Source organism: Cricetulus griseus (assembly GCF_003668045.3).
Source record: "Cricetulus griseus strain 17A/GY chromosome 1 unlocalized genomic scaffold, alternate assembly CriGri-PICRH-1.0 chr1_1, whole genome shotgun sequence".
NCBI classification, from domain to species: Eukaryota; Metazoa; Chordata; class Mammalia; order Rodentia; family Cricetidae; genus Cricetulus; species Cricetulus griseus.
This window is the reverse complement of record NW_023276807.1, coordinates 240,976,689-240,997,027: the sequence shown is the minus strand read 5'-3', so window position 1 is coordinate 240,997,027 and position 20,339 is coordinate 240,976,689. Positions and strand designations below refer to the sequence as shown.

Genomic DNA, 20,339 nt, shown 5'->3' with positions numbered 1-20,339 from the left:
GATACCAGCACGCTCTAAAAGATCTCTTGGGACATAAAAGTCTCACAGGATCTAAGTCTTGAAGGCATTTGAAAACTCAGGAGAAAGTAGTGTCCCAAGTGTAAAGGAGCTTTTCAGAGACAACTCCAGAAAAACAAAAGGTGAATCTGTGCAACACAGCCAGCTATTTCACAGGGTTTCCAAAATGCCTGTGGCATCTTTAAACTGGTAATCTCATACTAGTTTTGAAGTTCAAAGGAACCAATTAGGAAGGGCCTGCAGGGTGCACCATTTGCAGATTTCCATACTCATACAATAGAGAGGATTAAAAAATATTTTGGGTTTTTTCCATGTAAATTTCCATAATGCATCAACTACTTTGCTAAAACAAGGATAGCTCTATAATGTTTCAATACCACACAAATGAGCACACAGGCATACAACATACAAACAAAAAATAAAAAAATTCTATTTATTTTAATTTAGGGTGTTTTTGTTTTGTTTAGGGGACACAGAATCTCAAGAAAACAGAGTATCAGAGGGAAAAATTAGAGCGTTTATATAATTCAAAACAAACTGAAATGTCGCATTACTCATGCAAATTAGAAAATCCACTATATGTTAGATATTAAAATAAGACTTATTTTATGTTATTATTTTTGAGATGCCTGTTTGTTTTTCTAATGAGAGAGAGAAAGAAAGGGTGTAGACTTGGGTGGGAAGGCAGGTAGGGAAGATCTGAAAGTACTTGTGGATGGGAAACCATAATCAGAATATACTGTATGAAAAAAATCTATTTTTGGTAAAAAAAATTAGAAAAGAAAAAAAAAAAAGAACACCACCAACAACAAAAATAAGGTAACTTCCTACAGTGGTAAAAGGAGCCAGGTGGCCGGGCGTTGGTGGCGCATGCCTTTAATCCCAGCACTCGGGGGGCAGAGGCAGGAGGATCTCTGTGAGGTTCAAGGGCAGCCTGGTCTCCAGAGGGTGCCAGGATAGGCTCCAAAGCTACACAGAAAAACCCTGTCTCGAAAAAAAACCAAAAAAAAAAAGAGCCAGGTGGAATCTAGTTGTAATAAAAACAAAAGTTCAAGGTTAACACAACAGGATTTTTAATAAATCACTTTCAAAGAATAATGTATTCAGTCAAACTCAGAACGTGTATTTTGAGAAAATAAAGTATCATCCCTGTATATGTCCTAGAAATAAAAAGGTGGACATATCCAGATTGGAGAGATAAATAAACAGATATTCAACTGACTAACATATGTGAGATAACCCATAAACCTCATGAGAAAAACATTAACACTTCAATTTAAAGCATTAACTTTTATTTTATTTTTCCATGCAACCGACTATTAACTTTGTCTTTATATCTCGTAATACTTCATGCTTTTTACTTAATTTATCCTTACATCTTTGAAAAGCAGGACCAGCAACTGTTTTGTTTTGTTTTTATAAAGGCCTTTTCAGTTTATATGCAAGCTGTTTTTGGTTGTTCTGCACTTTACTTGAAAAACATCTTCACTAAATGATCATTGGTATTTTTGGAAAACTTAGACAAGATTTTCCAACATTTTTTGCCAATAATAAACATGAACCATAACCAAATAAACATACTATTTCACATAAAAATAGAAACACATATGTAGTGCAAGAATTTAAAAGCTGAAAGTTCAATAATCCACAGTGTAAATGGGTGATTGTGCTAAGGCCCCTTACCAGATTCACTGCACCTTTGCAGCCCTTTATTTCTGTAGAGTGAGTCAGTAAACTAAGGTTGCCTTCCTATTGGTACAGTGGATGTTTTGCTTATAATTTTGTAGAGCTTTGATTAACATAACCTTGATACAGTTCCAGTATACAGAAAGGTGCTCATAGACTGCAATACAAATACTCTCAGAAGGAAAAGAGAAGTCTACCTTGACTCTACATCACATGTCCTGACATCTGCATAGATTGTATTGCTGCAGTGGCTTTTTATGTATGTATCTATGAACACATAGATATTGTTTAAATGGAGATAGAGAAAGAATTGTTAAGTTGGTGGCATCTATATTTCAAGGAGATGTTTCTCTCATGTAACTACCCTTGCAGACAGAATGGCTGATCTTTCCCCTGGCAATGATGCCCATGATCCAGTTATATTAATTTATGCAAAATAAATTGCATAAATTTCACTTCACTTAGGAGGAAAAAAATGGCAAAATCTCCAAAAGATGTAGTGATTTTATGCTGTTCTGCAAAAATAGCTTAGGCATCTTATTCAAGCTTAAAATACGTGAAAATAAATCATAAATGAGTGTTCAGCTAAGTGTCCTGTGGCTCAGAATATAATCACTGAACCAGCTAAGACATCTGATAAAACCATCATCCAGCTATGCTCACACAAATAAAAATCAAGGTGAGAGCCATGAGGACTATTAAGGTAGAAAGGTAAAAGTAATGCCTGTAGCAATTCAGAACTCAACACCTCTAAATGGGGGAGTTTCAATGAGGAACAACAAATGTCATCAGGAATGACTGCCCTAAAGGAGCAAAATGACAGGAAGAAAACTGAAAGAGTAAAATTAATCCCCAAGACTTCTAAAAATATAAAAACTACATTACATAAAAATGTGACGTTGAGGGTGGCATGAGAGTGACACCTGTAACTCCACCACTGCAAAGGGGGAGGCAGAAGGATCAGCTTAAGTTCATCCTTGGCTACATGACTTAGGATAGCCTGTGCTATATGAGAGCCTAGCTTTTATTATGTAAGCCTCTAGATAAAGTAAGCATTCTATACACATTAAAAACATGACTTTCACTTTGACACTGAATGCTATGACTAAAACCAACAGGAAGCATATAAAATACCAAGTCATAATTCAAATTCTAGGAGTATAAATTCAGTAAATAATCACTTTTACAATTAACATTGGATTAGAAAGTGTTAACAAAAAAGGGGGGATTAAAATAGCCATCACATGAGATCAAGAAGAGTAAAAATATGTGAAATCAAGTTTTACCAAGAATGAAAAAAAATATAAACCTGAAAATGATAACATCTCGGTCTTTTTAGAGAAAAACTTTGAAACTTTAGGAAATGAGGCTGAAGGAAGTGTCCTCTTAGTAATCCTATGAACCAACAGTAATATCATACTGTAAGCACAATGGTAAATTACCTTAGAAAATAATAGTGTTTCTTGAATAAGAAGGCAACAAATATCCATGCCTCTAAATCTGAAGACTGCAATTGGGTTTTGTGCTCTTGCTGATTTATACTGGAGAATGGGGACACTAATAAAGACATGACAGAAAAACTTGAAAACAAATCCAAAACAGCTCATGAACAAACAATGCAGGGCTCCAGAGAACAAGATGATATGATTTTTTTTTTGTTATAGTTTGACATTTTAGGGAAATCACAACAAATTAATGAAAATAGAAAGTGTAGAACACCACTTCTCTATGGCTGTTTGTACTTACATGTGGATGACAATCAGCCTGTATAAAGTGAAGGAAGTCCTATAAACATGCACTCTATGAGGCTGGAGAATGCTAACTTATGTGATCAAAGCTGGTATACAGCTTTGACACACAACTGTCAATAAAATTCATCAGGTAATTACTAAGCTGAAATATTTCATTACTCTGCATGTATACACGGGCAAAGATATGCATGTGGTAAACAATGTGCAAACCATATATAATTTAAAGTGCTTTTTCCTAATCGTATAGGCACCTAAAATAATAAACAAAATCATGTATCCCATAGAGATTGAATTTGACAAATTTGGGGCATAACAGCTGAATTTAAAGTAACAATTTGAAAACGAAAATATGCATGAAACCCAATCTTACACATACAAATATCTGGCAAACATAAACAATGTTATCTATTTCCAAAGCATGACATAACAACACAGTATACATTGGGGTAATTGTAATGCATTTATTTTTAGTTCAGATAAAGTTGAAATCTTAAGTTGGAATAGCCACTTTCAAACAAACTCACTTTTTTCTCACTTGCAAATTGTGTATGACTATGCCTAATCTTTTAGAGCTATTTATTTTCTTCAAAGTAGCCTTTGTACAGAATTTGGATCACGTACCCATGCCTCTGTTTGAATGGGCTTGATATTGCTTAATAGCACCTCTTCATAGTTTCCATAATCAGTGAATTTAACAACCGCTGTCATACCCGAAGAATGGAGGGCTTCAATTTCTGCTCGGTAAAACTGAGGAAGCAAAAAGAAGTTTGAAATAGGACATCAGTGTTGTCTACAGAAGCAACTGCCAAGATACCTTAATATAGTCAATAAAATGAGAAAAGATAACAAACTTCATATTCTCCACATCCTTCTAAAACCTAGGTAACTCTAAGTATGTACCAAGAACAAACTGATTCTTCATTAATATATTTTGGTAATAACTAGTGCATCTCATATAACTACTAAGCTAATGCCTGATGCTTTCTTTTTATGTCTTTGTGCTACTTAGTTTAGAGCAACATGCTGGGATGTCCTTATCTTAGGACTTTGGCATACATTCTCTCCCTTCCTGTATTGTTTGCAGACTTGTTATTGTGTTCTGAGTATATTTTTCATTTTTGTTTTTGTTTTTTATTTCAAGATAGGGTTTGTCTGTGGCTTTTGGAGGCTGTCCTGGAACTAGCTCTTGTAAACCAGGCTGGTCTTAAACTCACTGAGATCTGCCTGCCTCTGCCTCCCATGTGCTGGGATTAAAGGCGTGCGCCACCACCGCCTGGCTCTGACTACATGTTTTAATTTTAAGCTTCTCAAATTATGTCAATTCACAATAAGTTCAACAGTCATACTGTAGCCTAAGAAAACAAGTAAGGCAATGCCTTTTTGTAACTTACAATTTAATCTTTGGCTCTTGTGATTCTGTACAGTTACTGAAAGAGTGTAATATACTCCATTTGTCTGGTTTTTAGATTCAACTTTCCAAAATACAGCCTTGACACAGAGGCGAGTTTTAAAAAGCCTTATTTAAGAAATCCAGCACCAAATAAAGCCATATATTTAATTTCTTTTAAAAATAACAGTACCTGACAGCTTAATAAAGGTTATCCATGTTAAAAACAAAAACATAATCTACAACATGTAAAGTAGTGAAATACAGTTGTAATAATATGCCATTTTAAAAAGCTGAGAACTTAATGAAGAGCTTCCTGTAAGGATGGAATTCATTAAAGATAAAGAATGTTTAGCCAAAAAAAAAAAAAAAAAAGGATATTCCAGGGAATGTTATGGGGCCATAGAGATGAATATAGTCAACTAAGAGAAGATGTAAACTAATTATGATATGACGTGACTGCTAAACAAGTAATAAATTAGGATCCATAAGTACAAAAGGTTAAATAATGAAGGGTCTACGAACAGTTTGTATTTCATGTATAGGTAAGAGATTTTAAGTAGAACGATCATGTGGTTTAAGACGAGCACCGTAGTGATGGCATTATCATTGACAAGACTGGGAGATCTAAGATTGCTGGCAAGGAAAACAATCTGGAGGTTACTGTCATAATATTCAAGTCCAGAGGGAGACAATAATTTAGTTTTATAGTGTAAAGAGAGATGCAAAATGGCTTCAAATTCTCATTTCTTCTATAGAAATGAAGCAAGGAATTGTGTGGAACTGTGCAAATATTAGAATATACTAGCTGATCACCTCCAAAACACAATTATAATAAAATTAATGCATGGTTTCCTAATGGTAGTTATAGACCATTTATTTTTTTAATTTCTTTGTTTCTATGTAAAAATTCTGGAAGTTGTCTATTCTTGATAAAATATTTAAAATGTGCCTCTTAAGCTAGGTGGCTTTAGTAGGCTGGTTCCATCTCTTCACAGAGCAAACAGTGTTGATTTCTATTACTTAAAAGTATAACCTAGAATCCAAAGATGCCCATCCTAACTGAAAACTATACATGCCAAACTATCCTAACTGAAAAGTATACATGCCAATGTAAATCAAAGTAGTCACCTTAAAAGACCCTCTAGTTGTTCTAAGAGTACTGCAATAACTCAAAATGTTTTAAATATCAACATAGTTTGGGCCATTATTATAAACATATTCAATACAGGCAACAAGTGAATTCAGTACATTGGGTTTTTTCATACGTTCTTAATTAATACAGTCTTTATTTTGATTAAGGATCTATTAAGTATAGGCTATCACCAGTTGTGACAAATAACTAGACTGTTTCATTGAAAAGAAATATTGTATTTGATCCTACCAGTATATTGATTTTATAGACAATTATAATTAAGATTAAAATTGTATTAAAAAGTGTATCAAATTATGGGAGACATTTGGATATCAGTACACATAGCCAGAACTAACTTATACATCCCTTGGTAAGTTGGTGCTTATCAATTACTGAGCTATGCTTAGTTTGATACTTAACACTTGATGAAGGAACTCGACTGCCAATTTCAACTATTAGAACACATGTAATCTATTCTCTGCTTCTCCATTAATCTCTGGCTGATCTTTCATATCCAAAGCTTTTACATAGTTGGCAGAGGACAAGAGTACCAAGGAGATACCCTTGCTCCTGAAGGAGGTGGATTTAGACTTGCCAAGAGTTATCTGATGGGTGTTGCTGTCATTACTTGACTATATGTTCAGCAAAGTGGCAGAATATAAAACAGGTACACAAAAATCAGTAGCTTCCCTATATATAAATAAGAAAGATGAAGAGAAGAAAATCTAGAAACCAATACCATTCACAATGGCCTCAGAATATGAAATAAAGTACCTTGAGCCTGAAAGATGGCTCAGCAACTAAGAATACTTGTTGCTCTTGGTAAAGATTTGGGCTTGGGTTCCAGCACTCTCATAGTAGCTCACAATCATCTGTAACTCCAATTTAGGGGACCTGAGCCCTTCTTCTGACTTCAGTGGGCACCAGGCATGAACATGGTCACAACCATCTGTAACTCCAGTTCCAGGGGTATCACCCCTCTCTTCTGACTTTCATGGGCCCCAGGCATACACATGATCCACATATATATATATGAAGGCAAAACACTCACACTCCTAAAATAAAATGACTAAAATTTTCTCAAATAAAATGTCTTGCAATAAATCTAACCAATAAAATGAAAGATTTACACAGTGAAAACCTAAGATACTGAAAATACAAATTTGATACCAGAAGATGCAAAGAGCACCCATGCTCATGGATTAGTAAGATTAATACTATGAAAATGGCCAGCCTACCAAAAGCAATACCGTGCTGCTAAATGGACACAGTATTAAAACAATTTCTAAATTGTTATACTCATAGATCAATCTGAAAAGCTTCTGTTTTTGGTAGTTGGTGTAGTTGATGGTGACAACTAGCTATGGTTCAGAGACTAAGAGACTTCAGAATGCTTAGCTCTACCGGGAACTCAAATACTACAACTGGCTTCCCAGGTAGCAGGGAGTAGAAAAGGCCTAAGTCAGTGGATGACTACAGGAAAACATTATCTTCTAGACATAGCAGAGCAGTGTATGAACTCATAATAGTTGTGATAGCTTGTACAAAACCTGTGTAAGCTCATACCACACCAAATCCCAGCAAGGAAATTGGAGTTACTGGCACAGTCTTTTAAAAATTAAAATTATATTTTAAAATGGGGCATGGAACTAAACGGAGTTCTCAAAGATGAAATAAAATTGGCCAAGAAAAAGACTGGTACAGCCACTATGGAAATTGGTAGCTGGTACTAAAAAAAAAAAAAAAAAAAAAAAAAAAAAAAAGGAAAGTAGACCTTCAGCATGATCCAGCTACGTCACTTTTGGGAATATACCAAAAAGACTTTATACCCCACCCTACTATAGTGATTCCTGCTCATCCATTTTCATTGATGCTCTATTCAACCATCAGCAAGAGGAAAACAACCTAGATGTCTATCAACTGATGAATGGACAATGAAAATGTGTTATATTTACACAATGGAATATTATTCGGCTGTCCAGAAAAACAACATTATGAAATTCACAGGTAAATGGCGGTAACCCAGATTGAGAAAGACAACTGTCTTGTGTTCTCTCTTTTGTGAATATCAGCTTTAAATCACCAGGTATGCATGCTTCACTTGGAAAGCCCAAAGAGGTCAGGAAATTAGTAATTAGTAAGGGGAGAGAGGAAGTTGGAAGGAAAGATAAAAGAAGAATAACTGAACAGGAAGGGTTAAATTGGGTGGGAATGGGAAGCAGGGTTGAGGAGGGAACAAGGGATAAATAATATTAAAAACCTTTTCAAACAGTCATATGTAAACCTAATACTATATACTGTAGAAGCTTTATAACACACACACACACACACACACACACACACACACACACACACACACACACACGGGGAAGGAGTATGTGTTTAAATAATTAGCCTATAACAGGGTGCTGATGCCCGTATAAAGTCCTATTCGAAGACTGGGTTACCTCTTTTGAGTTATTAACCAGTGAGTTCCTATAGGTTATTGCCAATGCCAATGATTACCCTCCAGAACTGATGATTAGACCCTACTGCTGAAGACAGTAGATACTTCAGTCACAATACATAGAGATGTCAAGCTAGTACTAACCTGAAAGCTTCACTCCTACGGGCTAGCTTTTGTAGTTCTGAAAGGTACTATGCACAATACTACAGGAGAAAAGTAAGTGTCAGTCTTATCCAGGTATGAATCCTGCCAACAGTAATAATGACTGCTTTGGCAAGACATGCCCAATGGTTCAAGACTGAATGAACAGAATGAGCATAAAACCAACACTTTCTAATTGGATTTAAGGCACACTTCTTAAGTTGCAACCCGTACCTAGTACCATTATCAGGACCAAGAACCTGTGGCTGGAGAGCTCTTAGTCCCTATGGAAGAATCTACTATTGTTAGCTAACCCTCTCCTGACAAACTGTTATACCCATCTATCTACTAACATCACAAAAGCTTCTATTTGCAGTAGGCCGTGATTTACAACGAGACCCACAACTGGCCAAGGGGCAGAGAGCAAGAGATTGCAGAATATTTAGTCCTAAATGAGGCATCTACATCATACCCCCATCCCACGTGGCTCAAGGACCATGGTGGGAGAGGGGACAGAAACAGTGTTAGTGCCAGAGGCAGTGGATGATTACAAGGTAAAAATGTTTTCTGGACATAGCAGGGAAGCTTCACATATGAACTCACAGTGGCTGAGACAGCATGCACAAGACCTGTACAAACTGCAGTCAGACTATGTCACTGAATGGAAAAGAGTTGAGTGAACCCCGGGCCGAGGAATTGCTGGCAGCTCATACATTTTCGCTAAAATTGTACCCCTGGTAAGTTGACTGTACTAGTCAAAAACCCACATCTAAAGCGATATGGGTAGCACAAATAGAACTTGATGGGTATAAGAAAATTTTACATTATAAAATTTAAAAACAGGACACAAAGTTGGGTGGGTAGGGAAGGAGGAAAGGAGTTGGGAAAGCTGGCAAATATAATCAAAACAGTGAACAAAATTATCAGTGAACTAATAACACGAAACAACAAATAACATTCTGGGTTCTCCTCACGCTCTGTGCTCAGCTGCTCTCCCAGCTCTCACCAGACTCTTAGCACTCTACTTCTTTCGCCTTTTTGCCTGTCTTCTCCTCCCTCCACTTCTTTCTTTCCCTTGTAGCCAACTAATAACTATTAATTTATGACGAGGTCAGAAACTAGCTTATATGCTTTTCTCTTTTTTATAAGCCGAGTATACATATACTCTTTAAGTAAAAATTCACAAAAGTTTGTACCACTGAAATGATTTCCCCCCTTGGGAATCAGTAAAATTTACAAGAAAATAAGCATCTATAATTTAGAAAATGATAAGTGAAATACAGCTGAACTAAGTTTAGTCTTTTTTAAAATAAGATTCTCATATATAAGCTAAAGCAAATTCTAAGCATTCACAAAAAAATGTTAACTATTTTTGAATTATACATCTATAAACCTCCTTAAGGGCCCCAAACAGGTATGGCTACAGACTAGAACACACAGATGCTTTCTACAGAGTACCACCAGAACAGTGCACAGTATGTAGCCATGTGTTTCAAACATTCATACCTTGTTGTCTTCCCAATAAAGTGCAAAACATTCATCTCCCGGTTTCCACATTTTTGCATACTCCACAGGAATAGATGATTCTATCACCTTTTCAGGCTTAATTGGCCCAGATCTTCTTTTGGACCCACTATTATAAAATATCTTATCATCATAGGGTACAGCTGGGATAGGGCCTGCTGGCTTAATTGGTCCTATGCGTCTTCCTTTCAGTGGCATTTCCAGCTCTCCATTTGGAACACCAACAAAACTATTACTTCGGACAGGATTCTGGTAATCAGTATTTACACTAAAATGTTTTTCAATTTTGAGACCACTAAAAGTTTCATTATTCATTGTCCGTGATTTCCTGTCATAAAAGTGATCAGGATTACCTGTTTGGTTTTCTCTTTTCCCACGCTTTTGATTACTGTAATCTAAGAACTCTGGAGGAAGTGGGTTTTCTTTTGGCTCCACATACACTGGACCTCGTCCTGATCTGTTTTGCATAGAGTTATCTCTTTTTTTAAAAGCGCCATCGTTGTGCTGAGAAGTTAACGGATATAAAGTGTCTTTAGTTCTATCATATCTAGAATATGGCCTATCACACTTGATCTTCTCTTCTGCCCACCCTTCTGAACCAAAAGAACTGCCGGATCTTTCAGAACCTCTATTTCTTGATAATACACTGCTTTCTAAGGCTGACTTCGAATTGGGGGTGTCTCTTTGAAAACGAGGAGGTTTCTCATTTCTTGGCTGCCTGGTATCATTTCGAGGAAGATGTCTTGATTGATTGCTGCTCTCTTTTATCCCATTCTGTTCAGTATTCGACACTCTGTGCTGTCCTTGGTGAAGGTGCTGTGGCTGTGACTTTGGTTCTAAAAGGCAGAAGTACATCATGCATATTAGGATGAAGACAGCATTGACAGATGCTTATTTGAAAATTCCAAAATTATACTGGTAGACGGTTACTATTTTAACAACTCCTATTTTCAAATCTTGTTACCTTAATTTTTGGCTTCTTCTGAGTTGTTTGTCTATCATGAATTCTTCCTGGTTAGCACGTTAAAAAACTAAAGTGATGATCTGAATCAAGATAAAAGCATTTTAGCAGCTGCACAATTATTCTATGTTAAGTGAGGATATATACAATTTGTTCTGGTGTTTCACAGAAATGACTACAGTATTACCAAATACAGTGACCTTTGATGGAAATATTTGGTGTTTTCTGTTTGTTTTGACATGAATCACTGTCAAGATTCAGGACCTTGTATATTTTCTAGGGTCATCACATTCCCAAAGATGGGCACTAATGACATTTGCTTGACCTATTTCTAGCATTGCAAGAAAATTGCCCTCAATGCTCTCCAGATAGTAAACGGCAATTTAATATGTCTCTACATGTTTTCAACACTCACTGGAAGCAAATGAATTGTCAGATAAATTGTTTAGGTCAACAAGAATAAAGATGTTTAAAAATGCTAAATCACAGACTATAAATGGAGATTCAAACTGGCAAGACAAATAAAGCTAATAAAAGAAAACTCATCAAAGTCATCAATGCAGGCCCACTGGACATGGCACAGAAATTAAAAAAGAATTATTTTCTAGGTAAGTTTCTACATGTGGGCTAACCACCTATTAATTATGACAAAAAGAAATACCAAGGCTTCAAATTCTTGCCAACTATATTTAAAGGAAACTTTCCCCAAGAATGTCTATCTGATAAACATATTCAAATGTTTATCTTATTTTAATGACCATACTCAATTTAAAATCTTTCTTCCTGAGCCTTCCTCTGCCCTGTTGGGAGACACCTGAGGCCTGGGGACTGCTCACGGAGTGAATCCCATCCCGGCTGGATCCAGCACACCAAAGTATCTAGTCCCCAGTAGCAGTCCTGACTCCATCCAGGGGAAGAGGAGATATCAGAGTATTGGACCTGTTTGCACCCACCAGAAGGGATCCTTGATCAACGGAAGAAGGAATGGGAAGAAGACAATATAAAAACACATTTAACGCCAGGCCTTGGTGGCACACGCCTTTAATCCCAGCACTAGGGAGGCAGAGGCAGGCAGGTCTCTGTGAGTTCAAGGCCAGCCTAGTATCCAGAGTGAGTACCAGGATAGGCTCCAAAGCTCAACAGAGAAACCCTGTCTCGAAAAACAAACAAACAAACAAACAAAAACACACATTTAACAACAGAAAAACTAACACTACACCATCAGAGTCTAGGGAATCTACACCAGCACAACCTGAACACCACAATGCAGATGAAACAGAAGATAATGACCTTAAAAACATCTTCATGAAAATGTTACAGGGCCTCAAAGATGATATGAGAAAATCCCTTAATGAAATGGAAAAAAAAACCCAAACAAAAAATACTAGAAATCAACAAATCTCTTAAGGAAAACCAAGAAAACACAATCAAATAGCTGAAGGAAACAATTCAGACAGTTCAAGACCTGAAATCTGAAATAGAGACAATAAAGAAAACACAAACTGGGAGTCTGGACACACCTCACCCCTGTCTACACTCTGCCCTCTGTCCTGCTGCTCCATTCTGCCTGACCCACCCTGACAAGAGTGGATCTGCCCAGACCGGAAGGCCCAACCTGAGTCTGGACACACCTCACCCCTGTCCACTCATGGCCCTCTACCATCCGGCTGTCTGTCTACCAGACAGACACACTCTGCCCTCTGTCCTACTGAGGGGGCCTGAGGTTCAGGTGAGTCTGGGAGATGCTCTGCAACTCTAACCCCCCCCATCAACCTCTGCTCTCTTCTGCCTGAACACCCCCCAACCCCTGACAAGAGTGGACATGCCCAGACTGGGAAGGGCCACCCGGAGTCCAGACACATCTCACCCTTGTCCACTCATGGGCCTCTACCATCTAGCTACCTCCAGAGGCTGAGCCCTCTGCCTGCCACCAGAGAGAGGGAGAGACCCCACCTGTACTCACTGGAAGAAGGGATGGGAAGAAGACAGAGTAAGAATAAACTCAACAACAGAAAGACCAATAAGACACCACCAGAAAATAGGGACTCCACAACAGCAAGAACTGAAAAGCGCAACACAGAGGATGAAGAAGAGATGGACCTCAAAAATTATCTTAGGAAGATGACAGAGACCTTTAAAGAGGAAACAAGAAAATCCCTTAAAGAAATAGAAGAAAAAAACAAGCAAAAAAATTACATGAAATGGAGGAAAGGACAAATCAAAAAATTCAAGAAGTAAACAAATCTCTTAAAGAATCTAAAGACAGCCAAGAAACAACAACCAACCAAACAAGTGAAGGAAGCTCTCGAAACAGTTCAAGGCATGAAAGCTGAATTAGACACAATAAAGAAAACACAGAAGAGGCGATGCTGGAAATAGAAAGGCTGGATAAATGATCAGGAACTAAAGATTTAAGTATAACCAATAGAATTCAAGAGATGGAAGAGAGGATCTCAGTTGTTGAAGACTCCCTAGAAGATATAGAGACATCGACCAAAGAAAATCTCACCTCCAACAAATCCCTAACACGAAATATCCAGGAAATATGGGACACTGTGAAAAGGCTGAACCAAAGAATAATAGGTATAGAAGAAGGTGTAGAAATACAGCTCAAAGGTACAGGAAACAAATTCAACAAAATCATAGAAGAAAACTTCCCCAACCTACAGAAGGATATGCCTATGAAAGTACAAGAAGCTTACAGAACACCAAACAGACTTGACCACAAAAAGAACTCCCCCCCCTCCGACACAAAATAATCAAAACACAGAATAAACCTACAGAATAAAGAGAAAATATTAAGAGCAGCAAAGATAAAAGGCCAAGTAACATATAAAGGAAGACCTATCAGAATCACAACCGACTTTTCAATGGAAACTTTGAAAGCCAGAAGGTCCTGGATACATATCTTACAAACACTAAAGGAGTATGGATGCCAACCCAGACTATTGTACCCAGCAAAAGTTTCAATAACTATAGATGGAGAAAACAAGATATCCATGACAAAGCCAGACTTAAACAATACATATCCACAAATCCAGCACTACAGAAAGGTCTGGAAGGAAAACTCCAACCCAACGAAGATAACTACACTCACAAAAACATAGGCAAATAGATAATCCAATTTTACCAAACACAAAAAGAAACAGGAGGGCGAAATACACACACAATGACACCACGAACAATAAATCAAAAACAAACAAGAACCAACAATCAATGGACATTAATATCCCTCAATGTCACTGGTCTTAACCTGCCCATACAAAGATACAGGCTAACAGAATGGATATGAAGACAGAATCCATCCTTCTGCTGTATAAAAGAAACATACCTCAACTTCAAAGACAGCCGTAACCTCAGAGTCAAGGTTTGGGAAATTATTTTCCAATCAAATAAGCCCAAGAAACACGCTGGTGTAGCAATCCTAGTATCTAACAAATTAGACTTCAAACTAAAATCAATCAAAAGAGATGAAGAAGGGCATTTCATACTCATCACAGGAAAAGTCCATCAAGATGAAGTCTCAATCCTGCACATCTATGCCCCAAATAGGAAGGCACCCACATTTGTAAAAGAAACATTACTAAAGCTCAAACCACACATAAAAACTCTCACACTTATAGTAGGAGATTTCCACTCCCCGATTTCACCACTAGACAGGACCATGAGAAAGAAACTTAACAAAGAAACAAAGGATCTAACAGAAGTTATGTCCCAACTGAGTTTAACAGATATCTATAGAACATTCCATCCAAACATCCATACCTTCTTCTCAGCGCAACATGGAACCTTCTCTAAAATTGACCACACAGTTGGCAACAAAGCAAACCTCCACAGATATAAAAGAATTGAAATGACCCCATGTATCTTATCAGATCACCATGCTTTAAAGTTAGAATTCAACAGCAATACAAATTGCAGAAAACCTACAAACTCGTGGAAATATTCTGAATAACACCCAAGTGCACCATTCCCAGATTGAGGAAGAAATATAAATAAGAAATTAAAGACTTCCTAGAATTTAATGAGAATGCAGACACAATATACCCAAACTTATGGGACATTTACTCTGTGCTAAGAGGAAAGTTCATAGGACTAAGTGCCCACATGAAGAAACTGAAGAAAAGTCACACAAGAGAATTAACAGAACAAATGAAAGCTTTAGAGCACAAAGAAACAATCTCACAATGGAGGAGTAGATGCCAGGAAATAATCAAACTGGGGGCTGAAATCAATAAAGTAGAAACTAGGAAATCATTACAAAGATTCAATGAAACAAAGAGGTGGTTCTTTGAGAAGATCAACAAGATAGACAAACCTCTATCAAAACTAACCAAAGGGCAGAGAGAGAACATGCTAATTGACAAAATCAGAAACAAAAAGGGGGAATATAACAAAACTGAGGAAATCCAGAGAATCCTCAGGTAATACTTAGAAAACCTGTACTGCACAAAATTGGAAAGTCTAAAGGAAATGGACAATTTTCAGGATAGATATCATTTACCAAAATTAAACCTAGAACAGATAAGCAGTTTAAATCAACCTATAACCCCTAATGAAATAGAAGCAGTCATCAAAAGCCTCCCAACCAAAAAAAAAAAAAAAAAAAAAAAAAAAAAAAAAAACCCAGGGCCAGATGGCTTCACTGGACAATTCTACCAGAAATTCAAACAAGAGCTAATACCAGTACTCCTAAAATTGTTCCACACAATAGAAGCAAAAGGGACATTGCCAAACTCTTTTAATGAGGCTACAATCACTTTGATACCCAAGCCACATAAAGATACAAATAAAAAGGAGACCTACAGACCATTATCCCCCATGCACTTCGATGCAAAAATACTCAACAGAATATTGGTGAATTGATTCCAAATACACATCAGAAAAATCATCCACCATGATCAAATAGGCTTCATCCCAGGGATGCAAGGATGGTTCAACATACGAAAATCCATCAATGTAATCCACCATATAAACAAAGAAAAAAACCACATGATCATCTCACTAGATGCTGAAAAGGTCTTTGACAAAGTCCAACATCCCTCATGATAAAGAACTTGGAGAGAACAGGAATAACAGGAACATATTTAAACATGAAAAAAGCAATATACACCAAATCAACAGCCAACATCGAACTAAATGGAGAGAAACTCGATGCAATTCCTCCAAAATCGGGGACAAGACAAGGCTGTCCACTCTCTCCATACCTCTTCAATATTGTACTTGAAGTTCTAGCTAGAGCAAAAAGACAAGAAAAGGAGATCAAAGGGAGACAAATAGAAAGGAAGAAGTCAAACGTTCACTATTTGCAGATGATAGTCTACATATGTGCCCCGAAAAACTCTACCAGGGAACTCCTACAGCTGATAAACACCTTCAGCAAAGTGGCAGGATACAAGATTAACTCAAAAATATCAGTAGCCCTACTATATACGGATGATACATTCGCGGAGAAAGAAATCAGAGAAACATCACCTTTCACCATTGCCACAAACAACATAAAATACCTTGGGGTAATGCTAACCAAAACAGTGAAAGACCTGTACCATAAGAATTTTGAATCTTTAAAGAAAAAAAATTAAAGAAGATAACCAGAAAATGGAAAGATTTCCCATGCTCTTAGTTAGGTAGAATCAACATAGTAAAAATGGCAATCTTGCCAAAACTAATGTACAGATTCAATGCAATCCCCATCAAAATCCCAACACAGTTCTTCACAGACCTTAAAAGAATACTCAACTTTATATGGAAAAGCAAAAAACCAAGGATAGCCAAAACAACTCTGTATAATAAAGGATCTTCTGGAGGCATCACCATCCCTGACTTCAAGCTCTATTATAGAGCCATAGTTCTGAAAACATCTTGGTATTGGCACAAAAATAGACACATAGACCAATGGAATCAAATTGAAAACCTGATATTAACCCACCTATGAACACCTATGAACACCTTATTTTTGGAAAGATGCTAAATCTATACCAGGGAAAAAAAGATATCATCTTCAACAAATGGTGCTGGCACAACTGGATTCGAATATGCAGAAGATTGCAGATAGATCCATATCTGTCACCATGCACTTAAGTGCAAATGGATCAAAGATCTCAACATAAATCTAGCTACACTGAATCTTCTAGAAGAGAAAGTGGGAGATATAAATTGGCACAGGAGACCTTGAACAAATTGAACAAATTGGCACAGGAGACCGCTTCCTGAACATTACACCAGTAGCACAGACAATGAGATCTGCAATTAATAAATGGGACCTCTTGAAACTGAGAAGCTTCTGTGAGGCAAAGGACACAATCAGTAAAACAAAATGACAGCTCACAGAATGGGAACAGATCATCACCAACCCCACATCTGACAGAGGGCTGATTTCCAAAATATACAATGAACTCAAGAAGCTAGCTACCAAAACAACAAACAATGAAATTAAAAAGAGGGGTCCAGAACTAAATAGAGAATTCTCAACAGAGGAATCTGAAATGGATGAAAGACACGTAAGAAAGTACTCAAAATCCTTGGCCATCAGAGAAATGCAACTCAAAACAACTCTGAGATATCATCTTATGCCAGCCAGAATTGCTAAAATCAAAAACACCAATGACAATCTTTGCTGGAGAGGATGTAGAGAAAAAGGAACACTCCTCCATTGCTAGTGGGAGTGCAAACTTGTAAGACCCTTTTGGAAATCAGTATGGTGGTTGCTCAGAAAAATGGAAATCGGTCTACCTCAAGATCCAGCAATTCCTCTCTTGGGCATATACCCAAATAATGCAACAAGGACATTTGTTCAACAATGTTCAAAGCAGCATTGTTTGTATAGCCAGAACCTGGAAGCAACCTAGATGCCCCTCAACTGAAGAATGGATTGAGAAAATGTAGTAAATTTATACAATGGAGTACTACTCAGCAGAAAAAAGCAATGGAATCTTGAAATTCGCAGGCAAATGGATGGAACTAGAAGAAACCATCCTGAGTGAGGTAATCCAGTCACAAAAAGACAAACATGGTATGTACTCACTCATATATGAATTTTAGACATAGAGCAAAGGATTACCAGCCTACAATCCTCTTCACGAAAGAAACTAGGAAAAAAGAAGGACTCAAAGGGAAAAATGAATGGACCCCAGGAAGGGACAGGAACTCCTGAGCTAATTGAGAACATGAGGGTAGGGGAGAGGAGGAGGAGAGGAGTGGACGAAATGGAGGAGAAATATTGTTTGGGGGGAAGAATAGGGGAGAGCAGGATGAGAGATACCATATTAGAGGGAGCCATTATAGGTTCGAGGAGAGATCTGGCACTAGGGAGATTTCCAGAGAGACCTACAAGGATGACACGAACTGACAACCTAGGAAATGGTGGAGAGGATAACCTAAATGCCCTTCCCCTATAATGAAACTGAGGACTACTTTTTATGCCATCCTAGAGCCATCATCCAGTGGCTGATGGAAGCAGAGGCAGACATCCACAGATATACACTGAACTGAACTCTGGAATTTAGTTGCAGAGAGGGAGGAATGAAGATCAAAAGGGTCTGTACCAGGCTGGTGAAACACACATAAACAGCTGGTCTATACAAGCAGGAGCACATGGACCCCAGACTGCTGTCTGGGAGGCCAGTACAGGACTGATCCAGACCCCTGAACATGGATGTCAATGAGGAGGCCTCCACACTCTAGGGGGTCCCTGGTAGTGGATTAGTATTTTTCCCTGGTGTAAGAAGGGACTTTGAGAGCCCATCCTAAGTGAAGGGATGTATTCTTGGCCTTGACACAGGGGGAGGGCCTAGGTCCGGCCCAGGATAATGTGGTGGACTTTGGGGAGCCCCAGTGGAGTGCCCTTTCCTGCCTGGGGAGTACAGGGTAGATAGGGTAGATGGGGGGGGGGTGTGAGGAGAGGGGAGGGAGATGGAGAAGGGATTGACATGTGAAACAAGCTTGTTCCTAGTTTGAACTAATAAAAAAATTAAAAAAAAAGAAAACACAAACTGAGGGAATGCTGGAAATAGAAAAGCTGAGTAAACAATCAGAAACTACACATGCAAGCATAAACAACAGAATATAAGAGGCAGAAGAGAGATTCTCAGGAGTTGAAGATACACTAGGAGCAATAGACTCATTGACCAAAGAAAATCTTAAGTACAAAAAATCCCTAACACAAAATATCCAGGAAATATGGGATACTGTAAAAGACCAAACCTAAGAATAATAGGTATAGAAGGTATAGAACCCAAATCAAAGGTGCAGAAAACATAGTCAACAAAATCATAGAAGAAAACTTTCCCAACCTAAAGAAAGACATGCCAATGAAAGTACAAGAAGCCTACAGAACACCAAATACCGTGGGCCACAAAAAAGGTCTCCTTGCAGCAAAATAATTAAAAACCCAAACATACAGAATAAAGAAAGAATATTAAGAAGCAAAGGAAAAAGGTCAAGTAAAATATAAAGGCAAACCTATCAGAATTACACCTGACTTTTCCATGGAAATTCTGAAAGCCTGGATAAATGTTCTACCTACACTAAGAGACCATGGATGCCAGCCCAGACTACTATACCCAGCAAAGTTTTCAATCACTATAGATGGAGAAAACAAGATATTTCATGACAAAACCAGATTTAAACAATACATATCCACAAATCCAGCCCTACAGAAAGTTCTGGAAGGAAAACCCAGCCCAAGGAAGTAAACTACAACCAGAAAAACATAGGCAATAGATAATCCCACTTTACCAATAGCCAAAAGAAAAATGGGGTGGAAATCCACACACAACTCTATGACCACCAGGAAATCCAAAACAAACAAGAATGAACAATCAATGGTCATTAATATTCCTCAATATTAATGGTCTTAACTCACCTATAAAAAGACACATGCTAGTAGAATGGATAAGAAGACAGAATCCATCCTTCTGCTGCATACAAGAAACACACCTCAACTCCAAAGGCAGACGGTACCTCAGAGTAAAGGGTTGGGAAAAGATTTTCCAATGAAATAGACCCAAGAAACAAGTGGGAGTAGTAATCCTAATATTTAAATAATTAGACTTTAAACTAAAATTAATCAAAAGAGATGAAGGCGGTCATTTCATATTCATCACAGGAGAAATCCATCAAGATCAAGTCTCAATTCTGAACATCTATGCTCCAAATACAAAGGCATCCACATTCGTAAAAGAAACATTATTAAAACTCAAATCACACATAAAACCTCATACACATATAGTGGGAGACTTCAATACCCTACTCTCAACACTAGACAGGAACACTAGACAGAAACTTAACAA

The 20,339-nt window shown here is 37.6% G+C and overlaps 1 protein-coding gene across 6 annotated transcripts in view; it reads right to left on the bottom strand.

The window, feature by feature from the left end:
- Tdrd3 (tudor domain containing 3) overlaps positions 1-20,339 on the bottom strand; it is a 157,170-nt gene that overhangs the window by 45,803 nt on the left and 91,028 nt on the right. For 5 of the 6 annotated variants that reach the window (XM_027394022.2, XM_027394021.2, XM_027394023.2 and 2 more), the window contains 2 exons: positions 10,071-10,924; positions 4,077-4,202 (listed from right to left, as the gene is read on the bottom strand). In XM_027394022.2, coding sequence (XP_027249823.1) covers positions 4,077-4,202; positions 10,071-10,924 — 980 coding nt within the window. Of the gene's footprint in view, positions 1-1,067; positions 3,262-4,076; positions 4,203-10,070; positions 10,925-20,339 lie in introns of those variants that run through there. The other variant, XM_027394024.2, reaches the window with a different exon arrangement.